Genomic DNA, 25,560 nt, shown 5'->3' on the forward strand with positions numbered 1-25,560 from the left:
CTCTCTATAATAAAATAGGATTAACTTTTGCATATCACAGTTATAATTGTGAAATACTCATTCAGTCAATCAATTCAAGAAATATAAAAAAGGAAAATTAATGATTTTATTTTCTCAGGCTTAACCCTCATTTCTCAACACACATGTTCCAGGAATGTAGTAGCTCAACGTACTCAAATCAGATAAATCCACTTACCCACTTATGTCGTTTTGATCTTCTTGGAACATGTAATGATGATCAGTGCACAAGGTTTGTATAAAGATTGACTAAAAAAAAATTAGTGAAATTAAAAGTTACAAAAATTATGATTAGTATTCTGTGCTTTAAACATGATTACTTTAGAGAGAGCATGTGAATAAAAATGCATCTTAATGATATTTAGTGCAAGTCTAAAAATGTTTTAAAGTAAAAAAGTATTCTATGAATTTTGGAAATTATCTAAAAACAAATTATTACTTTAATCTGTTTTTTAATTTAGTACTCATTGAATTATTTCTTATATTATCTGTGTTGACACTTCCTAGCAAATATGGTGTTATTGCTATATTAATATAATTAAATATATTGTAAGTACTTTTATTGTAACATACCATGGAGATCTTGAATACATTGTTTTAAGCAAGAAAAAATTGCTGCTAAAATCAGGAATTTCACTTAAAAACAATTTTCTAAATAATTGTTTAATTATATTTCTATAAATCTTCTACTTTATTTAATATTTGAATTTATTTGCAAATTATTATAAGTTGCTTTGATATATTGGAATTAGGCATATCGTGATGTCATGTTGATACAAAAGACTAATATACACTTTTATGTATTTTCTGAAAAATTGTAATTCTGTTGTATGTTCTTACAAGTTGTTTTTTCTCCAGAGAGGTATGGATAGTGAATAAGTTTGTAAATGACAGATATGCAGGAAACAGAATGACTACATTTTTGAAGTGAACTCGCATAACTTTCAAAACAAGCTATATAGTAGAAATTAAGAGTGGTTTATAATTCGTTCATTTTCTTCACAGGCAGCATGAAGCTAATTACAAAACTTTACCTCAGGATGTTCTCTTGGACCTGCTGTGTTATTGTCCCAGTCTGTGTGGAGTTTCTGAAAATGACAGCACACAAGACAGTCTAGATAAACTAAGTATGTGCATTTAAAACTTGAGAAATGTGTTTATTCATGTAGATGTAACTTAACATTGTGATAACAGTACAATGGGTGTTTTAACAAGAATGTTTTATTATTTCTCTAATCTTAAAACATTTTATTCAAATTGAGCATCTCTCTTGACCCTTTTGCTTTAGTCCTTTATTATGTATGACACAGTGCTAACCTTACATTCAAAATTGTATTAAACTACTCTCTTAATGATAATACCAGTTACTATAGCATAAAATGTTAGTTAATACATATTTTAATAGTATATTATAAGTTTTAAGTTCCCAATTTTACAAGTTTATTTTTAAAATCTTGAATTACCTCTAGTGTGATACATTTTCTTTAGGCATCTTGTCTTCTCTGTTTTATCCACTACCTCTTGAAAAAATACAAAATAAATCTAAATAACTCACCATAGATTTGCCATTTTTCAGAAAAACCACAGTTTTTATAGCCTTCTATTTTGTTTGGTTACAAAGTTAATAAATAGAAAATCTGACCCCACCTGTCATATCCTTTTTTGGGATTTGTTAATAGTTCTCTCTTGTGTTTAATTTTATGTATATGATGTATAACTCACAGGAAGTCAAGGTTTTCATCTACTAAATGAAACTGTTGACTACATCACATTCAAACAATATGTTATTGTGTCAAATTATGCTCTGTTTGATGATCATGCATCCTAACACTAGTTTTGCAGCATATTTTTCCATTTCAAAAGGCTCCATTTTAAGACTGTTGTGTCCAAAGCACACATTTCATTCATGCATACTTTCCAGAAGCTATCTAACATATGAAGATGATGGTTTTTGAGCACTATTTCAACAGTCTAGTTGCTCAGAATTGTATAGATGCTGCATTTGGTAACTTGCTTGGTATATCTGTATGGAAAAGCATAAATACCCATTTCATTTTCCTTTTCTCTCTTTTTTTTTTTTTTAGATTTGTAATTTTTGTATGGTAGGCATGATGAGAAACTTTATATTGGTGGACACATACCTTGTTATTCTTGTTTCTGTTTAAAGCTAATATTTCTGTGTATTACAGAGAATCTCGAGTGTTAGTCTTATTGTGGGCAGAACTCATCTTGACCTTTAAATCAATACTACTGATCTCCAACTTGTACCTGACATATTATCAGCAACTATCACAAATTGCTCTGAGATAATTTCATGTGGTTTACCATTTGTGTAAATTCTTTCACTATTGACCTATAGACAATAACACCAGACATTTTCACAGTTATTAAGGTATGCATATGAAATGTCAAGGATCACCACATACTTCCCTCATCTACATACAGTTTTTATAGTTGGTCATTTATTTCTCAGTAAACAACTTATGCTTGTGATGCCCTTTATAGATGGAGATCATTCTTAATTGTGCGGCTTATTGTTTGTTGATTAGGGCATTTGGAAGTCTTTTACCACTGGCCTTTGTATTTATGCATTCACCTTGTTACAAGACTTCTCACTTTATTCACCATGGCTGTGATATATCTTACTATACTCCTCTTTGTGGATGGTTCTTGATGCCTCAGGTTGATCCATAATTTTTCCTTTATTTTTCCATACCAATAAACACCACTTCATTCAATATTTGAAAATTCAAATCCCTGGTGTTATGCTTCCCGGTGATACTACAGTATGTCTGCAGACTTGTGATGCTAGAATCAGGGTTTTTATACCCGTGGTGAGAAGAGTGCAGATACTCTATTGTGTTGCTTTGTGCTTAACTTAAAACAAACAAACCCTGCTGTTTAGATACCTTGTTCAAAACTAGTAATGTTTAAGTGACATTGTACTACTATCAAATAACTATATAATATCAAAATGTAGTTTGGATATATGCCATTTCACAATCATCTTATATTGGTTATGGTTGTCACATGACTTGCTTATTAACATTTTCAGTATAATCTTCTCAACCTTCTGTAATTCTACTGTGAAATGTGTTGTTTTAGTTATGATATAGAAGGGGTTTGTATTTGGTTACTATGAATTGTAAGTTTTTCTTCTAAAATTTCAGTTTTTAATTATTTTTTTAATTTACTTCTGTTTACCTTCACTTTATAAGTAATAAATATGAAAGGAAAGAATACAAAGTTTTTAACTGAATAATAAGTGAAATTTATATTATAGTTTATTAGTTCAAAAGAAGCTTCAAAGGTTCATTACAGTATATTACTCTATTTTACAGAAAAGTATGTGGAAGTATTCTGTGAATCTTGTTCAGATCTGTCATTAGAGGAGAAGTGTGAAAAACTTGTGAAAAGAATTAATGTAGAACTACAAAATGGTAAGTAGATTGGAATATATTGAAGTCTGAGTTGTTAAGGTTGGGTCATTATAGTATGCACAGTTAAAAAATGCTTCTGTACATGTTATATATTAATCCCTTTTATGATTTGCCTGAGGAAACCCTGCTACCCTCCATTTGTCAAGAAATATTTGCCCAAGTTAACTTGGACAAACCAATTCTCCTTGTATTGTTTTATTTTTTGCCTTATGTATTACACTAGGCTATCAAAAAGCAAAGTAAAAACATGCCTTTCTTTAGTTAAGTTCCATAAAAAGCTTGACACAAAAGGAATTGATAAATATTTGCCTTGATCTCATATGCGTAGTAACAAATAAAAATACTTAGAACATAGTGCGTGAGCTTTGTTTACAATTTCTCAAAATAAGTGTATTAACCCTTTCAGTGCTGAATAACAACTTTTAATATTTGGCATGGTGCTGAACATATATGATTGATACTTCAACTGATTACAGTTTCAGTACTAAAAGCATGATATCTCGGCAATAACTGAACAAAAATCCCTGAAATATTGAGTGATTGTATCCAATACTATATATGTTAAATTCAATACATAAGAATAACAGGAATAAAGGAAGGTCGCCTGCCTCGCTGAGCCTTCAAGTTGACTGCAGTCACCAACCTCACCAAAAGGGTTAAGTAAAAACAAACATATCCAGTAATTGCACCTTGTATTTGTGTATTTACTGTCCATTATGTTCAGAATAATATTTTATTATTTGTACTTTCTTTTTGATTCCTTTCTTCAGTTGAAAAAGATAGCTATAAATAGTTTTTTGTATTTTTGTAAGTTGATTGAAATGTATAAACCATTATTATGGAGAAACTAAGAATTAGAACTTAACATTCATAAAACATCAGGAGGAGCATTTGTATTAAGTTACTTATATTTAAAAACAGATGGAGCTACTATATAAACCAGAGTATTTGATTGGATATGTTTGTAGGTTGAATGTACTTGTACTTTGAATGCTGTACATAATTGTGTCACTATTAGAGGTGAAAGGTTGTTTTGGAGTAAATTTATCCTACTAACAAAAGCTGTTACAAAATTTCTTAATGGAAATCTTAAATATGCAACTTTTGAAAAAATTACATCATTTGTACAGATGCTAATGTTCACATTTTTGAGAATAATTTGACAAGCATACAGTGTTTTGTTGTCCTGCATCAATGTCTGTACTGTATTGTACGTAACTTTAAGCATTGTTATATATTAAGATTTATAGGGTATAAGGTTGAATTTTGGTGGTAAAATATAAAATTGCTAATATGAATGGATATATGATGTAATATGTTGATTTGCAGTAACTGAAAATGTTCAATTGAATTAGGGCCAACAAGCTATGTTATTCTTCAAAAAAGAAAGTTTCTTCCAAGATATTTAAATAAGAATTATAGTGAATTGGATGGAACAATGAAGCTTAATATAAAACAAACAGAAGGTGAGATTTTATAACAAGTATGATTTATAACTTTGATTAAAAAAAACTAGTGTGTATAAAAGATTCATTGTCACACTAATGTTTCTTGTTTTATAAAAGCTAAATTAAATGTTGTAACAAGATTGAGTGATAGAAGTAAAAAGTTAGAAATTAATGTAAACAATAAATGTACATTAATCAGTGATGTCGAGAAAACCCACTTGTAGAGAAAAATATATATGTAAAAACGGCTCTTTTTGATTGAGAATTTTTTTAATGTAGGAGTGAACTTGACGATGACCGAAGAAGGTCGAAACATTGTTCGCTCCTCTACGTAAAAAAAATTTCTCAACCTAAATGAGCCATTTTTACAAATATAATAATACATGTACATTAACTATCATATTTATTAGTATGAATATATCATCCTGTGATTTTAATTATGTTCTTCAGCTTTTTGTCATTTAAATCTTGCTATGTCTTGAAGTGTTTTTATCCCATTAAGTTTATTATATACTCCCTTGTGTTATTTTAATAGAAAACGTTTATGCATTTCAGAAAGACTACAGCTGACTAGGACTGATTATGATCCAGATGCTGTAATTTTGGAATCTGATTCTCGCTATTTTAAATCAGATTGCAGAGGTTTGGCAGGACTTGAGGCTGCAGTTCATGAAAGTCCTCACAACATTCAGCTGTGGTTGAAACTAGCATATCACCATCTTCACAATCATATAAGGTACCACGTTGGATTTAAAAAAGCAAAAATAACATTGAAAACATTTGTTTTTACTGTGAATAGTACAGCTTTTCAGTCTTAATATTGTTGGATTACAGAAACAGAGTTTCTTCTGTGTTTTTGTTGACTAGTTTATTATAAGTAAACTTTATGAAATGAGTTTTTTCACTACTTATGGATTATTTTTTTTAAATGGTAAATCCTACATTCTAATTTCTGTTTTTGAAATTGGAGGATTTACAATGTTTAAAAGTTAATTTTGGGACATTAAGTTGTATATATACATTACAAGATTTATTGTTATTTATGTGATCTTAAAACTTTAACAAAAGCTTTTGTATTATAGTAAGGGAAGATATGGCAAATCATATTGATCTATAAATTTTAATAGTGATGTACATAAATGGAATTTGATTTACTTAGTTAAAAAGTATTATTTTCAAGCAGCACTTTCATAAAAAGAATTAGTATATACCAATAACTGATTGTGTAATGAGAAATTATTTTAATTTCTCTTTTTTCCAGAAAAGATATCAGCAGTCTTGACCAGGCTCTAAATATTCTTTCACGTGGTCTAGAGAGTAACCCAGCTGATCCTGAGCTGTGGAGACATTATCTGACTCTGTATGCTGAACGTGATCAGAGTAAAGATATTCTACAGTTATGTCAACAAGCATTAAACTTTTGTCCTCATTATGAAGTTTGGTGGAAGGTACATCTTAATTATTCTGTTATTTCATAGCAGTTGTTGCTTTTATTGGCTTCCCTTTTTCAGTTAAACAGTTTGAGTATTGCCTCTTAAGAGTCGTAGGTGATGATAGCCTCTGTGCTTATATTATTTGAATTTGGAACCGAGTGAATAGTACTGGCTTTAGGAGTAAAAGCTGTCTTTGATGTTCATATGTGTATAGATACACACACACACACACACACACAAAACTAAAATGTGTATTATAAAATATATAAAATCTGTTATCAGTTACTGTTATTATTGTTTAACTTTGGTCATAGCACCCAAAGACATTGGGGATATTTCATCTACCAGAATGGTCCAAATACAAGTGTCATACTAGGAAGCCATTACAGAAGATATGTAATGCTGTCTGTAATAATTTATGGAAAGACAATCACCCCCTAATATATTGACCTAGATTACAGATGTTAAAATAAGCTAATGGTAAAAAATAAGTTACCCTATATTTCAACATTTGTATAACTCCCAACTCCACCCTTTGCAATTATAAAATGTTGGTAATTTAAACTATGAACCCTTACCTTAATAGCTATGTAGTAATTACACACTTAACCTCCTCATTTTGCAGATTAGATGTTTGTGATGCCCAAATACAAATTAAAAACCTGTATTACAGATATTGACAAGCTAGAATATAAAATAAGAACCTCTTTTCTATTTCCTGAGATATTACTATATTTATTGAATGAAACACAGTGGCCCTAACCATCTCTTTCATTTTTGGAAATATTTGCTTTGCTCAATCAGGTATTTATAGACAATCAGAAGCTCTGAATCCCTCCTCATGGTTTTCTCAGTCTATTTTAGGTGTTTATTTTCCAAAATTAGTCCCATTATTTTTATTTTTTTGTTCTTATTCTCAAAAGGAAAGAGTAAGTGAAAATGGTGCTCAAAAAACAGTATTTTTTAGACTAAAATAAAGCCAAACTGGTAAGTCGAATTTACACTGGAATTCTGTGATACTGGTAGAGTAACCTATAATTTTTTGTTATTTCCAAATGCATATATAAAACCTGAAAGAGATGTTTTGTTTTACGTACTCCATGTGTGAAATTCAGCAAGGCTTAGCATACAAACTTCCTTTACAGTTGTTTTTTCTACATTTCTTTATTTGCTGTTTAATGTTTTATAAAAATAACTGAAATTTAAGAATTAATTTTTTATAGTAACAATATATATTCACAGGTAATGTATTATAATTGAAATGTAACTATTTAACAAAATACTAGTCCATTAGAAAGAAGCCAAGACAAATCACTTTGTAACTGCCAGTGTTATTGTATCCAATTCTGTAACACACATGCACTGTGATTGAAAATTCTGCAGTGTTAGTTAGACATTGCTGAAAATCTTAAAATTTACTTTAAAAATATGATATTTTGTTTACTGAAGTGTTATGTTTAATTTTGTGAAAATATACTTATTGTATTAAAAGTTATAGTATGAAAACTGTAACAAGTGCAAAATTGTTACAGGGCTGGTTCATGAGAACAAACCCTCCACAAAAGAGTTGGGTATAGTCAAGATAAACTGAGATCAGTAAAACTATCTGAAGTTGGTCTTTTTATTCTCATTATATAAAATATTATCTGTCTGTCTATGTTTCTTGCCTATCTTTTTACCATTTTCAGTCAAGCTAGACATGTACCCTTAGGGCCTATTATAGTATTAGTGGGAGGTTAGCATTTGAACCTGTTTCCACGTTCTGCCCTCATACAAGGGGTGACTACCTTTCATGCCCTTTTTTTTGATCGACATCATCCAAATTTTATGTGCATTGTTATTGTTACCTGGAGAATATCAGATAGGGGTTAACATTTGGATCTGACTGCTACTCTCCAGTCTCTAACGTCTATCTGCTTTTCGTAACGATAGATTTGAACAGCATAAATCAAACTTAACATTTTAATGTTATTCTCCCTTCCCCCCTCAAAAATATATATGTAGGGATCCATTCGGTGTCTACCTTTTACACCTTCGGTATTTTTACTTATTCAATATTGGAACATGCACTAAAGACTGCAAAGGAGTGGTGTGTGTAGGTCATTCATTGGATCTGACTTCCAAAAGTCACCCCTTGGAATTCTTACGTATTCCCCTTGTTATTCTCTTTATATCTACCAATTTTTGAGGACATACTTGTGGTATAACCGTGAGTTACAGGTAGTTTGGTATTTAAATCTAACCACCATTCATTGTAACTTCCTGGGCAACTTTCCAATATTTTGAATGAGAATGTCACCTAATATTAAATGTACCTTACTATTTATTGGTTTGTTCTATATATTAGTGAATTTATTCAACCATTGTTTTTGTTAATTCAGGAAACACTTCCATTTTCATGTTTGTTATTTGTAAATTTGAAGATAATTAAATATTTAATTTTATCAATAAAAATCATATTGTATGTTTGACAGTTATATTTGCTCATACATATTTTTCCACAACTTACATAGTATCTTCAGTTAGCTGAAGGATATCATGAGAAACAAGCAATTTGCAACCAAATTCTCCAGTTTTTACTTTCGGAGCAACAACAAATGACTGATACAGATAAAAGTACTCTTTCTCATCGCATTTTGGAAGTGTTATTATTTCAGTCACAATTAAATGTTCAAAGTGGACATTACAGAAATGCTGTAGACTTCCTGGAGGTATTTTCATTTTTATCTAGATATTAAAATAGTTTTTGTGAACTTTTGAAATCTTAAGAATCATACATGAAACCTGTTAACTTTTAAGGATTGGATTTACTCATAACTTGTTGGTTTTGTTTCAAAAATATTAAAGTGAACAATAGGCAAAAATGTATTTAAAGTTATTAAGGTTTTGCAGTTTGTATCAACAACCAGCATGTGTATATTTCTTTAGAAAATTTCTATATTTAATGGTATAATTTAATCTTTATCCACTATAAGAGGTTATAATATAGAAAGATTTATTAGGAGAGTAAGATTTGTGCTATCTGGTCATGTTGACTCTGTTGCTAAGGTCATTGACCATTATTACTTTATTTTGTAGTTGCTAAAATAACTAGCTGATAGAAATTGTTTTTTGTATTTGTCTCAAATAAATGTATGTGCTTTCACACAGACTTTGTATTACATGGTCTTGATTATTTCTGAGCCATTAATGACATTGCTTTTCATTTACTTATTTAAAAAAAAATCTTATTAAGACTAATTATTTAAAGTTTTGAGACTGGAATAAAAAAATTCTAATTAAAGAGAATCTTAATAATAAAATATTTTACTTCTTACAGAAAACTCTGAGACTTGACAAACAAGATCAAAAGTCTAATTTTGAAGGTGATTTAGAAGAACAAGTGCCCTCATTAAGAATAAATGATAAGAAGTCTGAAAATGAATCTTATTTTTCAAATAGCTGTGGTGAACAGTTCAATAATAATAGTTCAATTTTTATTGAAGAAGAACCTGTAACTGAAAATAATTGTGGATATAAAGAAAACATGATGTCTGAGCATGATATTGGCCAATATTCTAGAATGCCTGTTACAAATGTATACAACCCACTTAGAAAATTGATGGTGCCAGAAGACCTTTGCTTAGCTTGGATGTGTTATATTCATCTTATTGAATTTCATAGCCTCCCATCTTTTCTTTTTCCCATTGATCAAGATGCACCAGGTAGACTGGGTTGTAAGGTGAGATTTTTTATTATTATTATTATTGTAGACTAATGGATTTTGTCATTAAATGTAGTACTTTGTGATTACAGTAGTCATGCTTTCAAATAGACAATTTAAACTTCATTGCATGAAAATAGTATGATGGAACAATTCAGTATGCAAATGTATATTTGTTTCTAAACTGATATTAAATGTAATAAAAGCTTATTACATAATATTTGCAGTTATTATTACATAATAATAATGTGATACATTATTGTTTTTATTTGAATTTGAATGTGGTGTTAAATATTAATGCACATCAACAAACAATAGTTTTTTCTCTTATAAGCTTTTATAGAATATGCAGTCATCAAATACAATTTATTAGTAGCTCAAGACTCTGCTTTTAAATATATGGGCATATGTCTTGTCAAGTAGTTGATCATTATTGATGAGAGCTTGGCTGGAATATTGTAGATCAATTGACAGACCAGATATTATCCAGTACTTTCATATATTTAATTTTTTTGGTCAAAGAAGTATGAACATGTATTAAGAACTGTTTTTTTTTAATCTTTTACACCATGAAATAACTGAAGGTGTTTCCATTCCTTGCTATAGGGTTTTCTCAAATATCAATTTTTTATGTGCTTTACTTTTTTCTAGTTAACTCTTATTGCCCATTATCATATATTTCACAAGGTCAATTAACATACAAAAAGAAAACCTTTTAAAAACCGTACTTGTGATGAAGTAAAAAACAAAGTACATAATAATTTTAATGTATGTTATTTTCCTCTATTTTGATATTTTTATTTGGGTTGTACAAATGTTTGAATTTCCTGTATTTGTAGATAAAAATTAGTCACCATTCACAACAAAACTGCAAGTGTATGGTCTTCTTACATGGTGCTTATTTCTAGTTCAGACTGTTTGAAACAATGAATTTTTGAAACTGGTTGCAATAGAATTTTTAAACTTTAATTTGTTTCTTTTCTTTACAACTTCAAAGTTTAAAAATCTAACAAAATCATTAATATTTTGTCTTAAAGCTAGTTAATCTTGCAATCTGTGCCATAAAGCTTCTTTTCTTCCTTATGTGGTTTGTAAATTTAGTTGATACTTGCAAACATTTTGTGATTGTGCACTATCAATCTAAATATATTCTTTTTATTTAAGATATGTAAAGGAATAAATCAGTTTTATTTGTTTTCCTGCTTATTTGATACTTTTTTATTTTATAAAAACTTGCATAAAATTTCAAACTAATAGTGTCCTGAATTTAAGAAAAATAATTATTTTTGAAACACACAATTTCCTAAAGAATTGTGGAAGTAACTTATAAATAAAATAGTGATATGTATAATATATACTTCAAGTAGAGTTAATGATATGCATGACCTTTTGTTGGAAAATACCTTATAACAAAGTAGGCTTGTGCCTGATATCATAAAGCCTATTATTGTATTTTTTTTAAGAATTTCTGAAATCTGAATTTGGTTAACAAATTTAATTGAGATCAAAAATGATAAATGATTTATCATGCTGTAGGATTGAAGTGTTTGTATTTTAAGTAGTTTCGTTGCTGAATTAAGTTCTATAAGTGTAAATAGAGAAGTGGTTGAATTGATGCTGAAAAGAATAAACCATTTTATATTACTCTTACTGTAGTTATAAATTACTGGAAAACTTCTATATTCATTCCTTATTTTACATTATTCAGTTTCTTTATTGTTTTATTCTCAACTTGTAAAGATGAAAGCTTATTGTACCATATGATAGTAATAAGTATATTGTGACAAATCATTTTGCTAACTACAGACGTATAGAGTATTTATTTCAGTATAATTTTCTGTGATATTATTAAACTCAAAACAAGAAAGATCCAACAATGAGTAGATTTCATTTTTTTTTAGGATCCCTTCTTGATTCCCTGGCATCATCACTCACCCCTTCAGACATCCTACAATTCTCTCTTAAAACTATTTAAAGATGCTTTACATTCTTGTTCCTCTTGGTCGTCAAGGAAAAGAAACATTGAGATATGTTTACCATTGTACCAAAATTTGATCTTTCTTGAAATAAACTGCAATAGGTAAAAAAAACATTACTTTTTACTTTAGGACTTAGGCTTTTCTGTTATGTCTGTATTGGTTCTTTCAAATAGGTTTTGTTATAATAATCAGCTATAAATTATACATGATACAGTAAGATGAACTGTAATGATTTTAAATACTTCATAGTAAGACTGATGTTTACTTAATTAACTCATAGTTTTATAAAATTATGTAGTATATTTTTTGCATCATAGTCACTAACCCATATGAAAACCTGTGTGTGTGTCAGTATATTTATTGAGATAGCATATTTCAATTACTGTGTGTCTATTATGATTTAAGTGGCAGGGGATGCAAGGGGGCTGCATGGAAGAGTGTTTTACAGTTTTATAGAATTATGTAGAGTATTTTTTGCACTATAGTCACTAACCCATATGAAAGCCAGTGTGTGTCACAATACATTCATTCAGATAGAATAGTTCAATTACTGTATGCCCATTATGATTTAAATGGCAAGGGTGCAAGGGAGTTGTGTGAAAGCGTTCTAAAACCCTGTAAGTGTAGTGAATGTTGGTTAAATAAGTCTAAAGTAAAGGCATAGTGTGGAATTACCTAGCGTAGAGCCAAGTGCATAAACTTTATCATAAAAGTGAGACTATCAATACAGTTTCATTCTTAAGCCATTTTTCAATTAAACTGTTTTCTGTTATATCACCAAAATTTCTAGTAAAAAGGAAAAAAATCAACAGACACTCTAAATTAAGAAATAAATATTCATGATGTAGAAAAACACATAATCTAAGAAGTCTTGATTTAAAAGGATAAAAACCATATAACCCAAGTGATTTTGAAAAGTGGACCTTTCTTCTTCCTGAGAAACTTAGAAATCAATAATTACACATCCAGTTTTTTTATCTGTGAGCTTCATTTTATACTTTTAATACATGCACAAATAACAGTACTTGGTTAAACTTTTGTTGCTAAGTGACATGACATAAAGTTATTGTTTATATATTGTGTTACCAAAAAGCTCTTGCTTTTCTATGTATTAGAAGTTAACTGATTTTTACCAATAATTATTCTGTGAACTAAAATATAACCCATCAGAAATGACAAGGCAAGTATTCTCACCTTACACCCCATAGTATACCCTAACCTCACATTTCAAAGCTAACTAAAATAAATTTTGCAAAACTAACCTGGTTAGTTAAAGGTTATATTCAATATGAAAAGAGCTGTGTTTTAAATTGTTTGTGTTGTGTGAATGAAGTATACAAGATATTTAAAGATTTTGATACTTGAGCTTTTAGTTGTATTTTGAAAGTTTGTAGAACGGTTTTCATTCTCAATAACTTGTGGGCATAATTTGAAATGTGGGAAGAGAACCTCGTAAAAATGTACTTTTAGAGAAACACACACACACAGTTGTAAATGTGTGAATGAGAGTAAAAGCTTGTAATGATAAGTAATATATATTATGTATTTAGATTATAACACTGTTGTGTGAATTGAGAAGTTACAAAGCATAATGTATATTTAAAAAAATGTTTAAACTTTTCCATTATGTATTTTAAACATAACTAATACATAAGTGACAACAATATAAAAGTAAGACCTAAATACAAGTTACTGTTTCTCTAACCATAACATATTTAGGTAAGAAACAACCATTAGTTGTGTAGTCGATCAAGCAACCAACAGTAGTACAGTCAGTTACAAGTACTCTATGACAAAAGCTGCAGGCCAGTTTTCAAAATAACTGTTGAGTTATTGTGTGAAATAAGCTCTTATATCTATACACATGTGTAACACCTACTTGTAGGTTGCAAAGCTCAAACAAATTTTTTGAAGGTAAGTGTGGCGCTTATCAAAGTTAAAAAAAAAAAATTTAGTTTTAGCTACTGCATTTATTCATAGAACTTTGAAATGTACAAGTTGGAAGGTTATGCAAGCATCTTAGTTTAGAGATATATCTACACAATTGTCACAGTAGTATTGAAAATATGGAGTGCCATAGTAAAGTGGGTCACATGACAATACATCTGAAGTTTTAAGAACTTTAAAGATTTGAAATAAAGGTCTTAAAACTTAGCATAAGACTTTGAATCATAATATGCACTATAATATGAATTTCATTTACGTATATTGAGAATAAAAGAATTTAACTTTGAATGTAACACAGTGACTTGCACAGATAAGTGTTGAAAGAAGTACTTGTTGCAAAAGGGGTAGAAGTTCAAGAGTTTTTTCTAGTGCTTTGTACATCTTCGTAGGAAGACTGCAACACTAACCAGAAGTTTCCAGGTATTATTTTCTACACCTACTTACATTTTGAAAGGTGGTTATTCTTTGTCACATATTGTTAAACTTTGAATATAGAGATATATAAATTTTTAAGTTATATAAAGCTAGTGACTTTTTTTTTGCTGTTGTGATAGTTTAACTAGAGAGTAAGTAGAATTCAAAACCACAGTTCTCAGTTGGTTATTGTATAGGCATAATGCAATGCATGCTTAAAGGTATTTAAAGCAATGGGGACACCTCAAAGTGGCAAAATTTCCTGATATTTTTACCAGTAGCCATTAGAACATTAACTGCAGAATTTGAACACTGAAATAGGGTATTTGGTACTAAAATAGAGTAGCAAAAAATTTTTTGAGGTTGTTTTTGGTTTTTAAGGTATAAATATTCAAAATTTTATGATTGTTTGAAAATTGCAATTTTGGCTACATTTTTCAGAAAAGTGCACTCTTTTCTAAACTCTTTTTTATTCTTTTGTTTTTTCCTTCCTTTATTTCATGGAAATAAATGATAATTCTTTATGATTTCATTGTTTTTTGGGATGAATACTTGTGTTGATCATCAAACAAACATATAATTCATAATGTGACACCACCTTAGACTCCTCTTTAAACTACTGACTTTCCTTTTTTCTGTTTAATTTGGCTGATCTTGTTTTTTTTTCTTCTCATCAGGAACTCTGATGGTGTTTGCCTCTATCATCTTGTATCTTATAAAATATGATTAGAATATAGTAGAATTTCAGTAGGTTCAGAAAGATGTCAGATTGAGCTCTTATATTATGAGAGAATAAATGTGAAAAACTTTAAACCAACATTTTATTCCCCAGTTTATATTTGTACAAGGGAAGTATGAATTACATGTTAAAATAAAATTATCACTTTTATTTAGCATCCATGAATATTTGTACATTTTAAAAATATGTTGAAACTAATGTTGGTATTCATAGTACAGGGGTGGCCAAACTTGCTTAACGTAAGAGACACGTAAGATAAACTTCAGATGTTTGAGAGCTGCTAGACTAGGACATATATTACACACACGTTTTTATTGTTATATGTACGTAATAATATTTATTCATGTATGTAGTTTTTAAGCTGTTAATTTGTAGTAGTTTCATTAATCATAAAGTACACGCATGCACATGCACACACACACACACACACACAGAGATATGTATATACCAAATGTTTTCAAAATTGTGGCTGATTATTGTTTTAACTGTATTGAGCATACTTAATACGGTAATGAACTATGAAAACAACTAAGAAAAATAGCCAAATTTGCATTTCATTAATATTAAATGAGACTGCCAAAAATAAAAGGGGTAAAAACAGATATTTATTTGTCTTAGTAAATATCTGGTCAAAATATACAGGAAAATATGTAAAACAATGAAATTGGAGATATTTTAATCAGATACTACCTTACAAAATTTTAGTCTCATTATAATATTTCTCTGACACAAACAGACATTGGTACAATTATCAGGCTATTTAGTGTTACTAGAGATGTTGAGAGTTTCCATCTTGGTTGTGAGTCATTGAAAGTTCAGCTGATATGTTGTAAGGCTGTACAAATTAGCTCCATCAGATGTTAATTTCTAAGGATTGCATGATTCTTTCGACTTCACAAACTTCATTTCAGAGTACAGTGATTCACAGAAGTATATTGTGCTGAAAATTGAAGTGAGTTGCACACTGGTTTTCTTCAGAATACTTTATTTCTGGAACTTGCTTTCAGAGCTTAATTATAGAATGGGATTTATGGGTCATCTTTAGACCTAGGTCCTCCTGTAGTTCCATTTCCAAAGCAGATGATTCTGTTACCAGAGGTGTGAGAATTGAACAACCATTAGTGATCACATGAACCATGAATGGATTTACAAGAAAGACAAACCAAAGCTTCAGCTTCTGCAACTCTTCAAACCTGTTCAGGAAATTATCAAGCAGTCCTTGTAATTTATCTTTGTATTCTTCCAGTTTGTGGTCTTTTATTTCAATGTCACGGAATGTATTTACTCTCCTTTTGAGATTGGAAAAGTAACTGAAGTTTCTTTACAATATCTCTCTTTGAAAAAGTATTTTATTCTGAAAGCTGAAAATTGTCTGAGTAAGACCAGAAACCACCTTATCCTTCCCCTGGAGTGCCAAGTTGAGGGTTTGTAGATGATTTATTATATCACTAAGGAACATTAGACATTGCTTCCATTCACCATTTCCCAGTTGATGATAGAATCTTTTATCTTCTTCAAGAAAAGTAATAATAGGCCCCAACAGATCCACAAACCTATTTAAGACATTGCTGGTTGACAGCCACCTCACAATGCAGTAGAAAGAGACATCACTGGGTTTATCTTTAAGCTCCAGTTCTTCAATAAAATTTTTGAACTGTCAATGGGTCTTCCCATTTAAGTGTATGAAATTGACAGTTTCAAGAACAAATTTCATAACATCTTCATACTTGAAGTATCTGGCTGCCAAGTGTTCATGATGAATAATGCAATGAAGAGGGTGAAACTCTGGAAAGCTGGGATCACTTTTCATAAGTGCAGTTAATCTTGCATTTTTCCCCACCATTGCAGGTGCTCCATCTGTTGCAACACACTAGTTTAGATACGCCTCTCTCTAGTGTGGCCTGAAGCTGAAGTTTGTGCTATTAGTCGCTGACGTTTTGTGTTACATGGATCTAACACTGCAACAACTTCAGCTATATTCTTAACAAATTTGCCATCAGGATATGGGCATTTAGGGTGAGCAGTATTCCACAATATAACAAAACTAGCTTCAGTTGTTGTATCAACTTCCTTACTGAATATTGTTAACAGTGTCTGGTGGCTATTTAGTGATGATTTTAACGCATTTAACTTGTTTTTCTGTAATTTGTTTCATAGTGGCATTTGAAGTTACTGGTTTTGTAATGACAGTAACATGTTGCAGGTAAGACGCAAAGGTTTATCTCCTTTAATGGTGAATGCAAAATCTTCCTTTTACACTGGTTTAACATTTCTATTTTCTTCTTCACACTTTTGTTTCTTACAATTCGATGACACCATCTTCCTTCACAAAATTTTCACAGACACTTCTAAAAAAATTAAAGTGAAAAGAAACTATAAGTTTCAATACGTGCAATGCAACCAAATTCTGCATCATCTAGTATCACACTAACACTCCGCTAATTTCACTGCCCACAACACAGCCACACACTAACACTGTCAGAACTGGCTTGTACAATTACCGATTCTCCAGCACAATTCCTCTGTAATCCTTGTTGATCTGAGATTTCATTAATTCCTGAGTCAAATTTAGAATTAAAATTAGGATTTTAATTCTTAAATATATTTACTGACCATGAACATTTAAACTTATGTTTTAATCCAGTGGACTCTCAGTTTATACCTGGTAAATAATTATAAAGTTTGAAAAATTATTTTCCTTCTATATTAATTATAACACAAAAAGAAGCTCAGCCAGCATGTTTCTGCAAGCTGCACAGTATGTCAAAGAGCTGCATGTGGCTCCCGAGTGGCAGTTTGGCCACCCCTGTCATAGTAAGTTGCAATTTGATATTTTTGTATTTAATTTTTTTGACACACTGAAGAAATATACTGTGAATGTATTACTTTTAGGTTTAGCTCAGCAGTTTGTATTTGTCAACGGCTGCTACAAGAGTTCCCAACAATAGTAGATCTGTGGTTAATATTGGCAGGATTGTATGCACAAAAGTCAATGGATGCTGAAACACAACAGGTACTTTATTTTTAAATAATGACATGAAAATTTTGCACCACTTAAAACAAAACTATGAAATACATTCAATCATTTGTAATGGTTATATTTAAAGATTAAAAAAGTTGATATTTAAAAATAAGCTTTTAATGTGTTCAATCTGTTTTTAATTACCAACTTTTATGAACAGAAGCTCCATTTATAACAAATTGATGCTGTATCTTAATGTTTTTACTTCATCAGATTGAAGTTTGACAGTTATAAACATTTTTGATAGGGTTTGTGGTGAATAGTAGGAAGAAAAGTAATTGCAGTAATTATTCAGTATGTTTGACATATATGTTGCTTTCTTAAGGTTTTCCAGGAGGCCATATCCAGTCTTTCTTATCATCCTCGCTTGTGCCATGCAGCAGCACTGTATGAAATCAGTAAGAATAACAAGAAAAATGTCAAAGAGTATCTGTATAACTGTGTAAAGGAATATTTTATCATACCTCATGAAGATGGTAGTTCAAGCTCATTTTGTCTCCAAGCTGAAGCATTGTACAGGTGGGTGTTATCCAAAAGCAGAAAGCTGGTTTTATTGGTGGTATATAATATTCAGTACAGTTCATTTTGTTGTAACTACATATAAACAAACACACACACACACAGTTTACATACAACATTTAACAAGTAATTTGTAATTAAAATTCAAGCTTATTTCCCAAATCAGATTCATTCTTGGTCAGTAAATTACATATGATGTTGTATCACATTTCTTATCCATTAAAAACATTAGTTTTTCAAATAAGGTGAAAGGAAAATTAAATTTTTAATTTTATTTCTAATTAGATGATTGATGCTGTGAAGGAACTGTTGTTAAAATGGCTGCTTCACAGTATACAGAATTTAAAATTGAGTATTTTATACACTATAGCATATTAGAAGCTGCTTTGGAATTGTTTATCAGTATTATTCCAAATTATAATTAATCTAAAAGAATATTATAAGTTAAACAAGTGTTACTGAAATGTGATATACTGGTATTAATTGATTCATACTAATTTTATACAAATACAAGTATGAATTGTATAAGAGAAATTTTTGCATAATTATGCAGTTTGGTAATTGCAAACAAACTTGTCATTTTTACTGTGTACTTTTTTACTTTTTATTCATTGTATCATTTTAAACAATTAGAACATTAACCACACAACTGTAAAGCTAATTTTGAACACTAGTTTGGTTTAACTCTTTCACGATAGGTCACAGGTAAAAGTCCATGTCACTGTTTTTGTTGGCTTAGATTCAAAATTTTATTGTACTACTATTAATGAATTCAAGTTGACAAGTTTGGAGTCAAATTATAGATTATAATTCAAAAGTAAATATTAAAAGAACACATCTGAATACAGATTTGAGTGAGTCACGTATGTTGAAGGCAGTAATATTTTAAATTAGGTGTTTGTATTGTCAAAATACTAAGTATATAGTTTAGTATAAATTAGGAACTCAAATCATTAATATTGAAAAGCTAGAATATAAAATAAGAACTTTGTATCTTTGTATTTTGCTGAGATATGGCTTATGTACTGAATCTTACATAGTGGACCTATTTAACTCTTTCCATATTTTTAAATAGTCCCTTGTATACTCTTACTACAGTATGACATAGGAATAACCAGTCAACAGCTTAGAATGTCCTAAGAGTGGTTTTCTCAGCCATTTTAATCTGTGAGAAGGCTACCACATTCACTTGAACCATGATTTCAAGAAGGAAGATTGTGTCTTTAGTCTGCTTGAAGTTTCATGTTTTATAAAACCAAGTAGATTTTAGCCAGTAAACTTAAATTATAGTGGATTTCTATGGCATTATTGTACTTCTGTACTTTTGTGGTTATGTTTCTGTGTAAAAACACATTTAATTACCTCCATATACAAAAGGCCCAGTATGGCCAGATGGTTAAGGCACTCGACTCATAACCCAAGGGTTGCAGGTTTGAATCCCCGTCACACCAAACATGCTCGTCCTTTCAGCCGTGGAGGTATTATAATGCAACAGTCAATCCCACTATTTGTCAGTAAAAGAGTCGTCCAAGAGTTGGCAGTGGATGGTGATGACTAGATGCCTTCCCTCTAGTCTTACACTGCTAAATTAGGGACAGCTAGTGCACATAGTCCTCATGTTGCTTTGCACAAAATTCAAAACAAATCAAACCATGTGCAAGATTTTCAAAGGCTTAGCAACCAATGTCCAGCAGCAACTGAGCATAAAGGTCATAGCAAGAAGAGATAATTGTTAATAATTTAATACCAAATAGTTATAACCTATATACATATGTGTAATGTGTAATAATTGAAATTTGACTGTATATTACAAAATACTGCATACTAAAACACAGCCAAGACAGGAAAGACTAAAGGTCAGCTTTATATTATTGGGTATATAGCATTAGTGCATGTGCACTGTGTCAATGTCAGTTATATAATGTCAGCTAGGCATGACTGGAAGGTCAATTTATAATAAAATAAATAAAAATATATGAAATAGAAGGGTTATGAGACAGTCTATGTAAGACTAAACATTTGTATTGTGTTATAATATGTAGTCATTCTAGCACAAAAAGAAAATTTATATTTATTTTTTTGTTTACAAGGTTGGTTACAAGTGACAGACCCCACACAGAGTTTAGAACACAACATAAAATATGAAGTGTTACTGGAAACAAATGTCTGAAATGTATTTAGGAGATAATAGAAATTATGCAAATAATATTTGAAGCTTTTGGGACAAAGAATAGTTTTTAATCATACTATGAATTCAATTTGCACTCAGACTTGTAATGAAAAAGATTTTATTTTCACAAACAAATCTTTATAAAGAATATTTTACTAAGATATCTGATTCTTTGTACACATAATACTGTAATATTTACTAAAAGTCTAGGAAATTTTAAGATACATACTGTATTAAAAGTTGTAGTGCTAATTCTTAATATTTAAATGTGTAGATGAACTTGTGTATACTATACTGAGCCTGTAGTGAATGGGTTAATTTAGAAATATTGAGAAAATCAGTGATACACCTGACATCCTAAGAAAAAAAAAAATTTTTTTTTAACTGACTACCTTCTCTGGGATCTCAACATCCACCCACGTGTTTGCCATGCGTGGCGACCCGTGAAGGGGAGGAGAGGATCCTGGTGGTTGAGGGGTCCAACCCTAACACACCACTTTGGCCTTGAATTCCTGTAGACGGGCGGCCTTTGGGTGCCCCCCCCCCTTGGGTCAATCGGCCAATCCACTTGGGCTAGAGTCAATCAAGTACCAGTGTTGGAAGTTCTCAACGGGTGTTGTGGACATTGTGCCTGATGCTGGTGTTTGGGTATATTGCTCATGAAACCCTGGCATTGCTGCATTGTCCTTGCATGACTTTGTTGTGCGTCCCCTCGTAGGGCTCCATGGTGGGTAGGGTCAGTGGGTACCAAAATTTTCCTTTTTTTCTATGAATCCTCCTTCAAAAAATTTAAATAAAATAGTGAAAAAAGAGTCAATGGGTAAGTGACCACATCTTGAAGACTGAACAGCAATCTTCAACATCTGTAACACACGTACCTCATTTTCTTATATTACATTCTCTTTCGGAAAAACCTTTAGGGCAATTGTCCCCCTTTTTTTATTCAGAAGGGACTAGAGTGACTTGCTGGCTCTTCAAAGTCAGTAAAGAAGCTTCGATCTGGAGATATATTGGTTGAAACATCCACATCCCAACACAGTGAACTGCTCTTGAAATCAAAGGCAATCGGGGATATACCTATTGAGGTTACACCTCATGCTACTTTTAATTCTTCACGAGGAGTTATTGTTGAGAGGGATTTGAAGAACATCCCTGAGTCGGAGATTCTTGCTGGTCTCTCCACTCAAGGAGTTTTTGCAGTGAGGTGCATCTCCACTCACAAAGATGGAGTTACACTGCCAACAAATACCCTCGTTTTGACATTTACTTCATCAGTTGCACCTGCCACCATCAAAGCAGGTTATCTCATTTGCAGGGTTCGACCATACATTCCAAACCCTTTCCGATGTTTCCAATGTCAGAGATTCAGCCACTCAAAGACATCATGTCGTGGTTCCCTGACATGTGCTCGTTGTGGGGGCAAGGACCACGATGCCTATAAATGTGACATGGACCCACATTGCGTCAACTGCAATGGTTCTCACCCCTCCTACTTTTGTTCTTGCCCAAAATGGTTGGAGGAAAAAGAGGTGCAACCTTTGAAAACGATACATAACATTAGTTATTCTGAGGCTTGGAAATTGTTGCCCACCACTCCATCTCAGACATATGCTGCTGCATATCATTCCACAACTACAGTGGGAGTGCAGACAGATCTCTCTGTGCCTCCAAGAGAATCGTTTTCAAAACAAATGAAAAGCCTTTTGACCTCTATGGTTAAAAAGGTAAACGAATCGACTTCCACACCCATCTCTGTTCCTCCCATACATTCCAACAAACCTCAAGATCCACATCCTTCAGTTTCAAATACAGGCATTTCTTCTGATACATCTTTTTCTCCCACCCCAAGAGGCAAAACAATCATTTGTTCGCGTCCTCAGTCACTGGATTCCCCTTCCAATAACAAAGACCTGCCCAATTGAGCCAGGGCAGGATCCATGGAGGTTGATAGACCTCCTCCGACTAAGGACAATAAGGAAAAAAGATGTGGTCGTAGACAGAAGGGTTCTCCAGCCACTTCACCTACCCAACATTAAAAATGGCCACCTTGATAAAATGGAACTGTCGAGGTTTACGTTCTAATCTGAATGATATCAAAACACTGATTGCTTCCTACCATCCTGTTTGTCTTTCCTTACAAGAAACATTTCTCAAACCTGCTGATACAGTCACCATTTGGCAGTTTTCTCTGTACAGAAATGACAGGCTGTGTGATGGACGAGTACATGGAGATGTGTCACTATTGGTTGATCTGCATGTGCCCACCTTGTCTTTGTCACTCAACACACTCTTGGAGGCCATAGCCATCCGTGTTTCCTTGGGTCATACCATCACTGTTTGTTCTCTCTACCTGTCCCCTGGAGAGACATATGATCAATCAGACCTTGATGCTCTAGTTGAACAGTTGCTGTCTCCTTTTCTTATCCTGGGGGACTTCAATGGACATCATGCCCTCCGGGGAAGTGCTGCTATTGATGGAAGGGGTCGCTCTGTGGAGCGTATGCTCTCTGATCACAATTCTCTCTTTTCAATACTGGTTCTTCCACTTATTTTCATGCACCTAGTCAGTCATTTACTGCTATTGATCTCTCAGTTTGCTCCCCTTCATTATTCTTTCATTTTTCATGGAGGGTTGACAGTAATCCACTAGGCAGTGATCATTTTCCTAGCCTTTTAAGAGAGACTGGCTGTGAGCGATGCCACCCTACCCACGGGCCCGGTGGAAGCTGGATCAGGCAGACTGGTCCACTTTCACTGCTCTCACAGAACTTGATCCTGCCATCGTAAATCAGCCATCAATAGACGACTGTGTGGCAGCGGTAACTGGCTGTATTATACAAGCAGCTGCTCAGTGTATTCCTAAAACCTTGACACGTTTTCCACGATATCCTCGTCCCTGGTGGAATTCTGCTTGCCACTTAGCACGGAAGGCTTAAAAATGGACCTGGGATACTTTTCATAGATATCCCACACTTTCAAACCTCGTTGCTTTCCAACGGGCCCGTGCACATGCTAGGTGGGTAAGACGTCAAAGCCAGAAGGAATCTTGGATTAAGTTCACCACTAGCATATCTTCTACCACCAGTTTCAAGATCATATGGGACAGGATTCGAAAGGTTAATGGGCTCTACAATTCTGTCCCCCTCTCGATCTTACTCTCTGATGGTCAGGAGGTGGCTGATGTCTAGAGCATTGCTGATACTCTTGGTGAAAGCTTTTGCCGGGTATCTAGCACTTCTGCTTGTTCCTCTACCTTCTTGGCCATCAAGACTCGGACAGAGCATTCACCTCTTTCCTTTCCAAATGACTGTTTCTTTGACTATAATTGTCCCTTTACACTGGTGGAATTGAAAATGGCCCTTCATTGGTCTGCCAGTACATCTGTTTGACCTGATGATGTTCATTATGACATGCTGCACCATCAATCTCCTGCTTCTTTTGATGTCTTTTTGATTGTCTTTAACCGGATCTGGCAGGAGAATGTTTTACCTGATGACTGGCACCAGGCTATTATTTTACTTTTCTCTAAGCCAGGGAAAGATCCCAAGATTCCTTCAAACTACCATCCAATTGCTTTGACGAGCTGTCTCTGTAAGACCTTAGAAAGGATGGTTAATGCTCGTCTTGTTTGGTTCCTCAAATCAAACAACCTCCTCTCGCCCACCCAGTGTGGGTTCTGCCGACAGCACTCCACCACAGACCACCTAATTCTTCTTGAAACATCAATCAGAGAAGCCTTTCTCAAACGCCACCATCTTGTATCAATATTCTTTGACATTGAGAAGGCTTACGACACAACATGGAGGTATGGCGTTTTGCGAGACCTCCATACATATGGGTTACATGGCCATTTACCTGTGTTTATTAAAACTATTTTAATGGACAGGAGATTCCAAGTTCGTGTGGGTTCGACACTTTCCTGTTGTTTTGTACAGGAACTTGGAGTCCCTCAAGGCTGTGTTTTGAGTATCACACTCTTCAGTATAAAGATAAATGCCATCACTGAACAACTCCCTCTCACTATTACAAATGGGCTGTATGTCGACGACTTTCACATCTCATGTCACTCGTCAAACATGAGATATATTGAGTGGCAACTACAAACTGCCCTCAATCGTGTACTGAAGTGGACTATAGCAAACGGCTTTAATTTATCTCTCTCTAAAACCATATGCATGCACTTTTGCTGCCAACGGGGTATTCATCCTGATCCTGAACTTCATATCGGTGAAGTTTCGCTGCCAGTGGTACCCGAGACCAAGTTCTTAGGGCTTATCTTTGACCGTAAGCTGACCTTTATACCACACTTAAAGCAGCTTTGGGTCAAATGCACAAGAGCACTGAACATCCTCCATGTCCTCTCTACTACCAGTTGGGGAGCAGATCGATGTTCAATGTTAAAGGTATATTGTGCTCTTATTCGATCAAAACTCGACTATGGATCAATGGTCTGTGGCTCTGCCAGACCCTCGGCCTTAAAGATGCTGGACCCCATTCATCACCAAGGACTTTGACTCTGCACTGGGGCTTTCCGTACCTTTCCAGTTCAAAGCTTATACGTTGAATCTCATGACCCTTCTCTGCACCTTCGCCATTTGCAACTTTCTTTACAATATTCTTCGAAACTTCGTTCCTTAACAAAGCATCCCACCTTGGGATGTGTTTTCCTTCCTCGGTAGGCCATACTTTTTCAGAACAGACGATCTGCCATTGCTCCGTTTGGCTTTC

At 32.6% G+C, this 25,560-nt stretch overlaps 1 protein-coding gene across 5 annotated transcripts in view; it reads left to right on the forward strand.

The window, feature by feature from the left end:
* Positions 1-25,560, forward strand: part of LOC143232408 (zinc finger C3H1 domain-containing protein-like) — a 106,542-nt gene that overhangs the window by 57,031 nt on the left and 23,951 nt on the right. For 4 of the 5 annotated variants that reach the window (XM_076467835.1, XM_076467834.1, XM_076467837.1 and 1 more), the window contains 11 exons: positions 119-250; positions 1,024-1,145; positions 3,360-3,458; positions 4,814-4,924; positions 5,462-5,642; positions 6,168-6,354; positions 8,853-9,050; positions 9,659-10,060; positions 11,944-12,122; positions 18,014-18,134; positions 18,469-18,662. In XM_076467835.1, coding sequence (XP_076323950.1) covers positions 119-250; positions 1,024-1,145; positions 3,360-3,458; positions 4,814-4,924; positions 5,462-5,642; positions 6,168-6,354; positions 8,853-9,050; positions 9,659-10,060; positions 11,944-12,122; positions 18,014-18,134; positions 18,469-18,662 — 1,926 coding nt within the window. Of the gene's footprint in view, positions 1-118; positions 251-1,023; positions 1,146-3,359; positions 3,459-4,813; positions 4,925-5,461; positions 5,643-6,167; positions 6,355-8,852; positions 9,051-9,658; positions 10,061-11,943; positions 12,123-14,266; positions 14,389-18,013; positions 18,135-18,468; positions 18,663-25,560 lie in introns of those variants that run through there. The other variant, XR_013017524.1, reaches the window with a different exon arrangement.

The sequence above is a fragment of the Tachypleus tridentatus genome, chromosome 11 (assembly GCF_004210375.1).
Source record: "Tachypleus tridentatus isolate NWPU-2018 chromosome 11, ASM421037v1, whole genome shotgun sequence".
Classification (NCBI taxonomy): domain Eukaryota; kingdom Metazoa; phylum Arthropoda; class Merostomata; order Xiphosura; family Limulidae; genus Tachypleus; species Tachypleus tridentatus.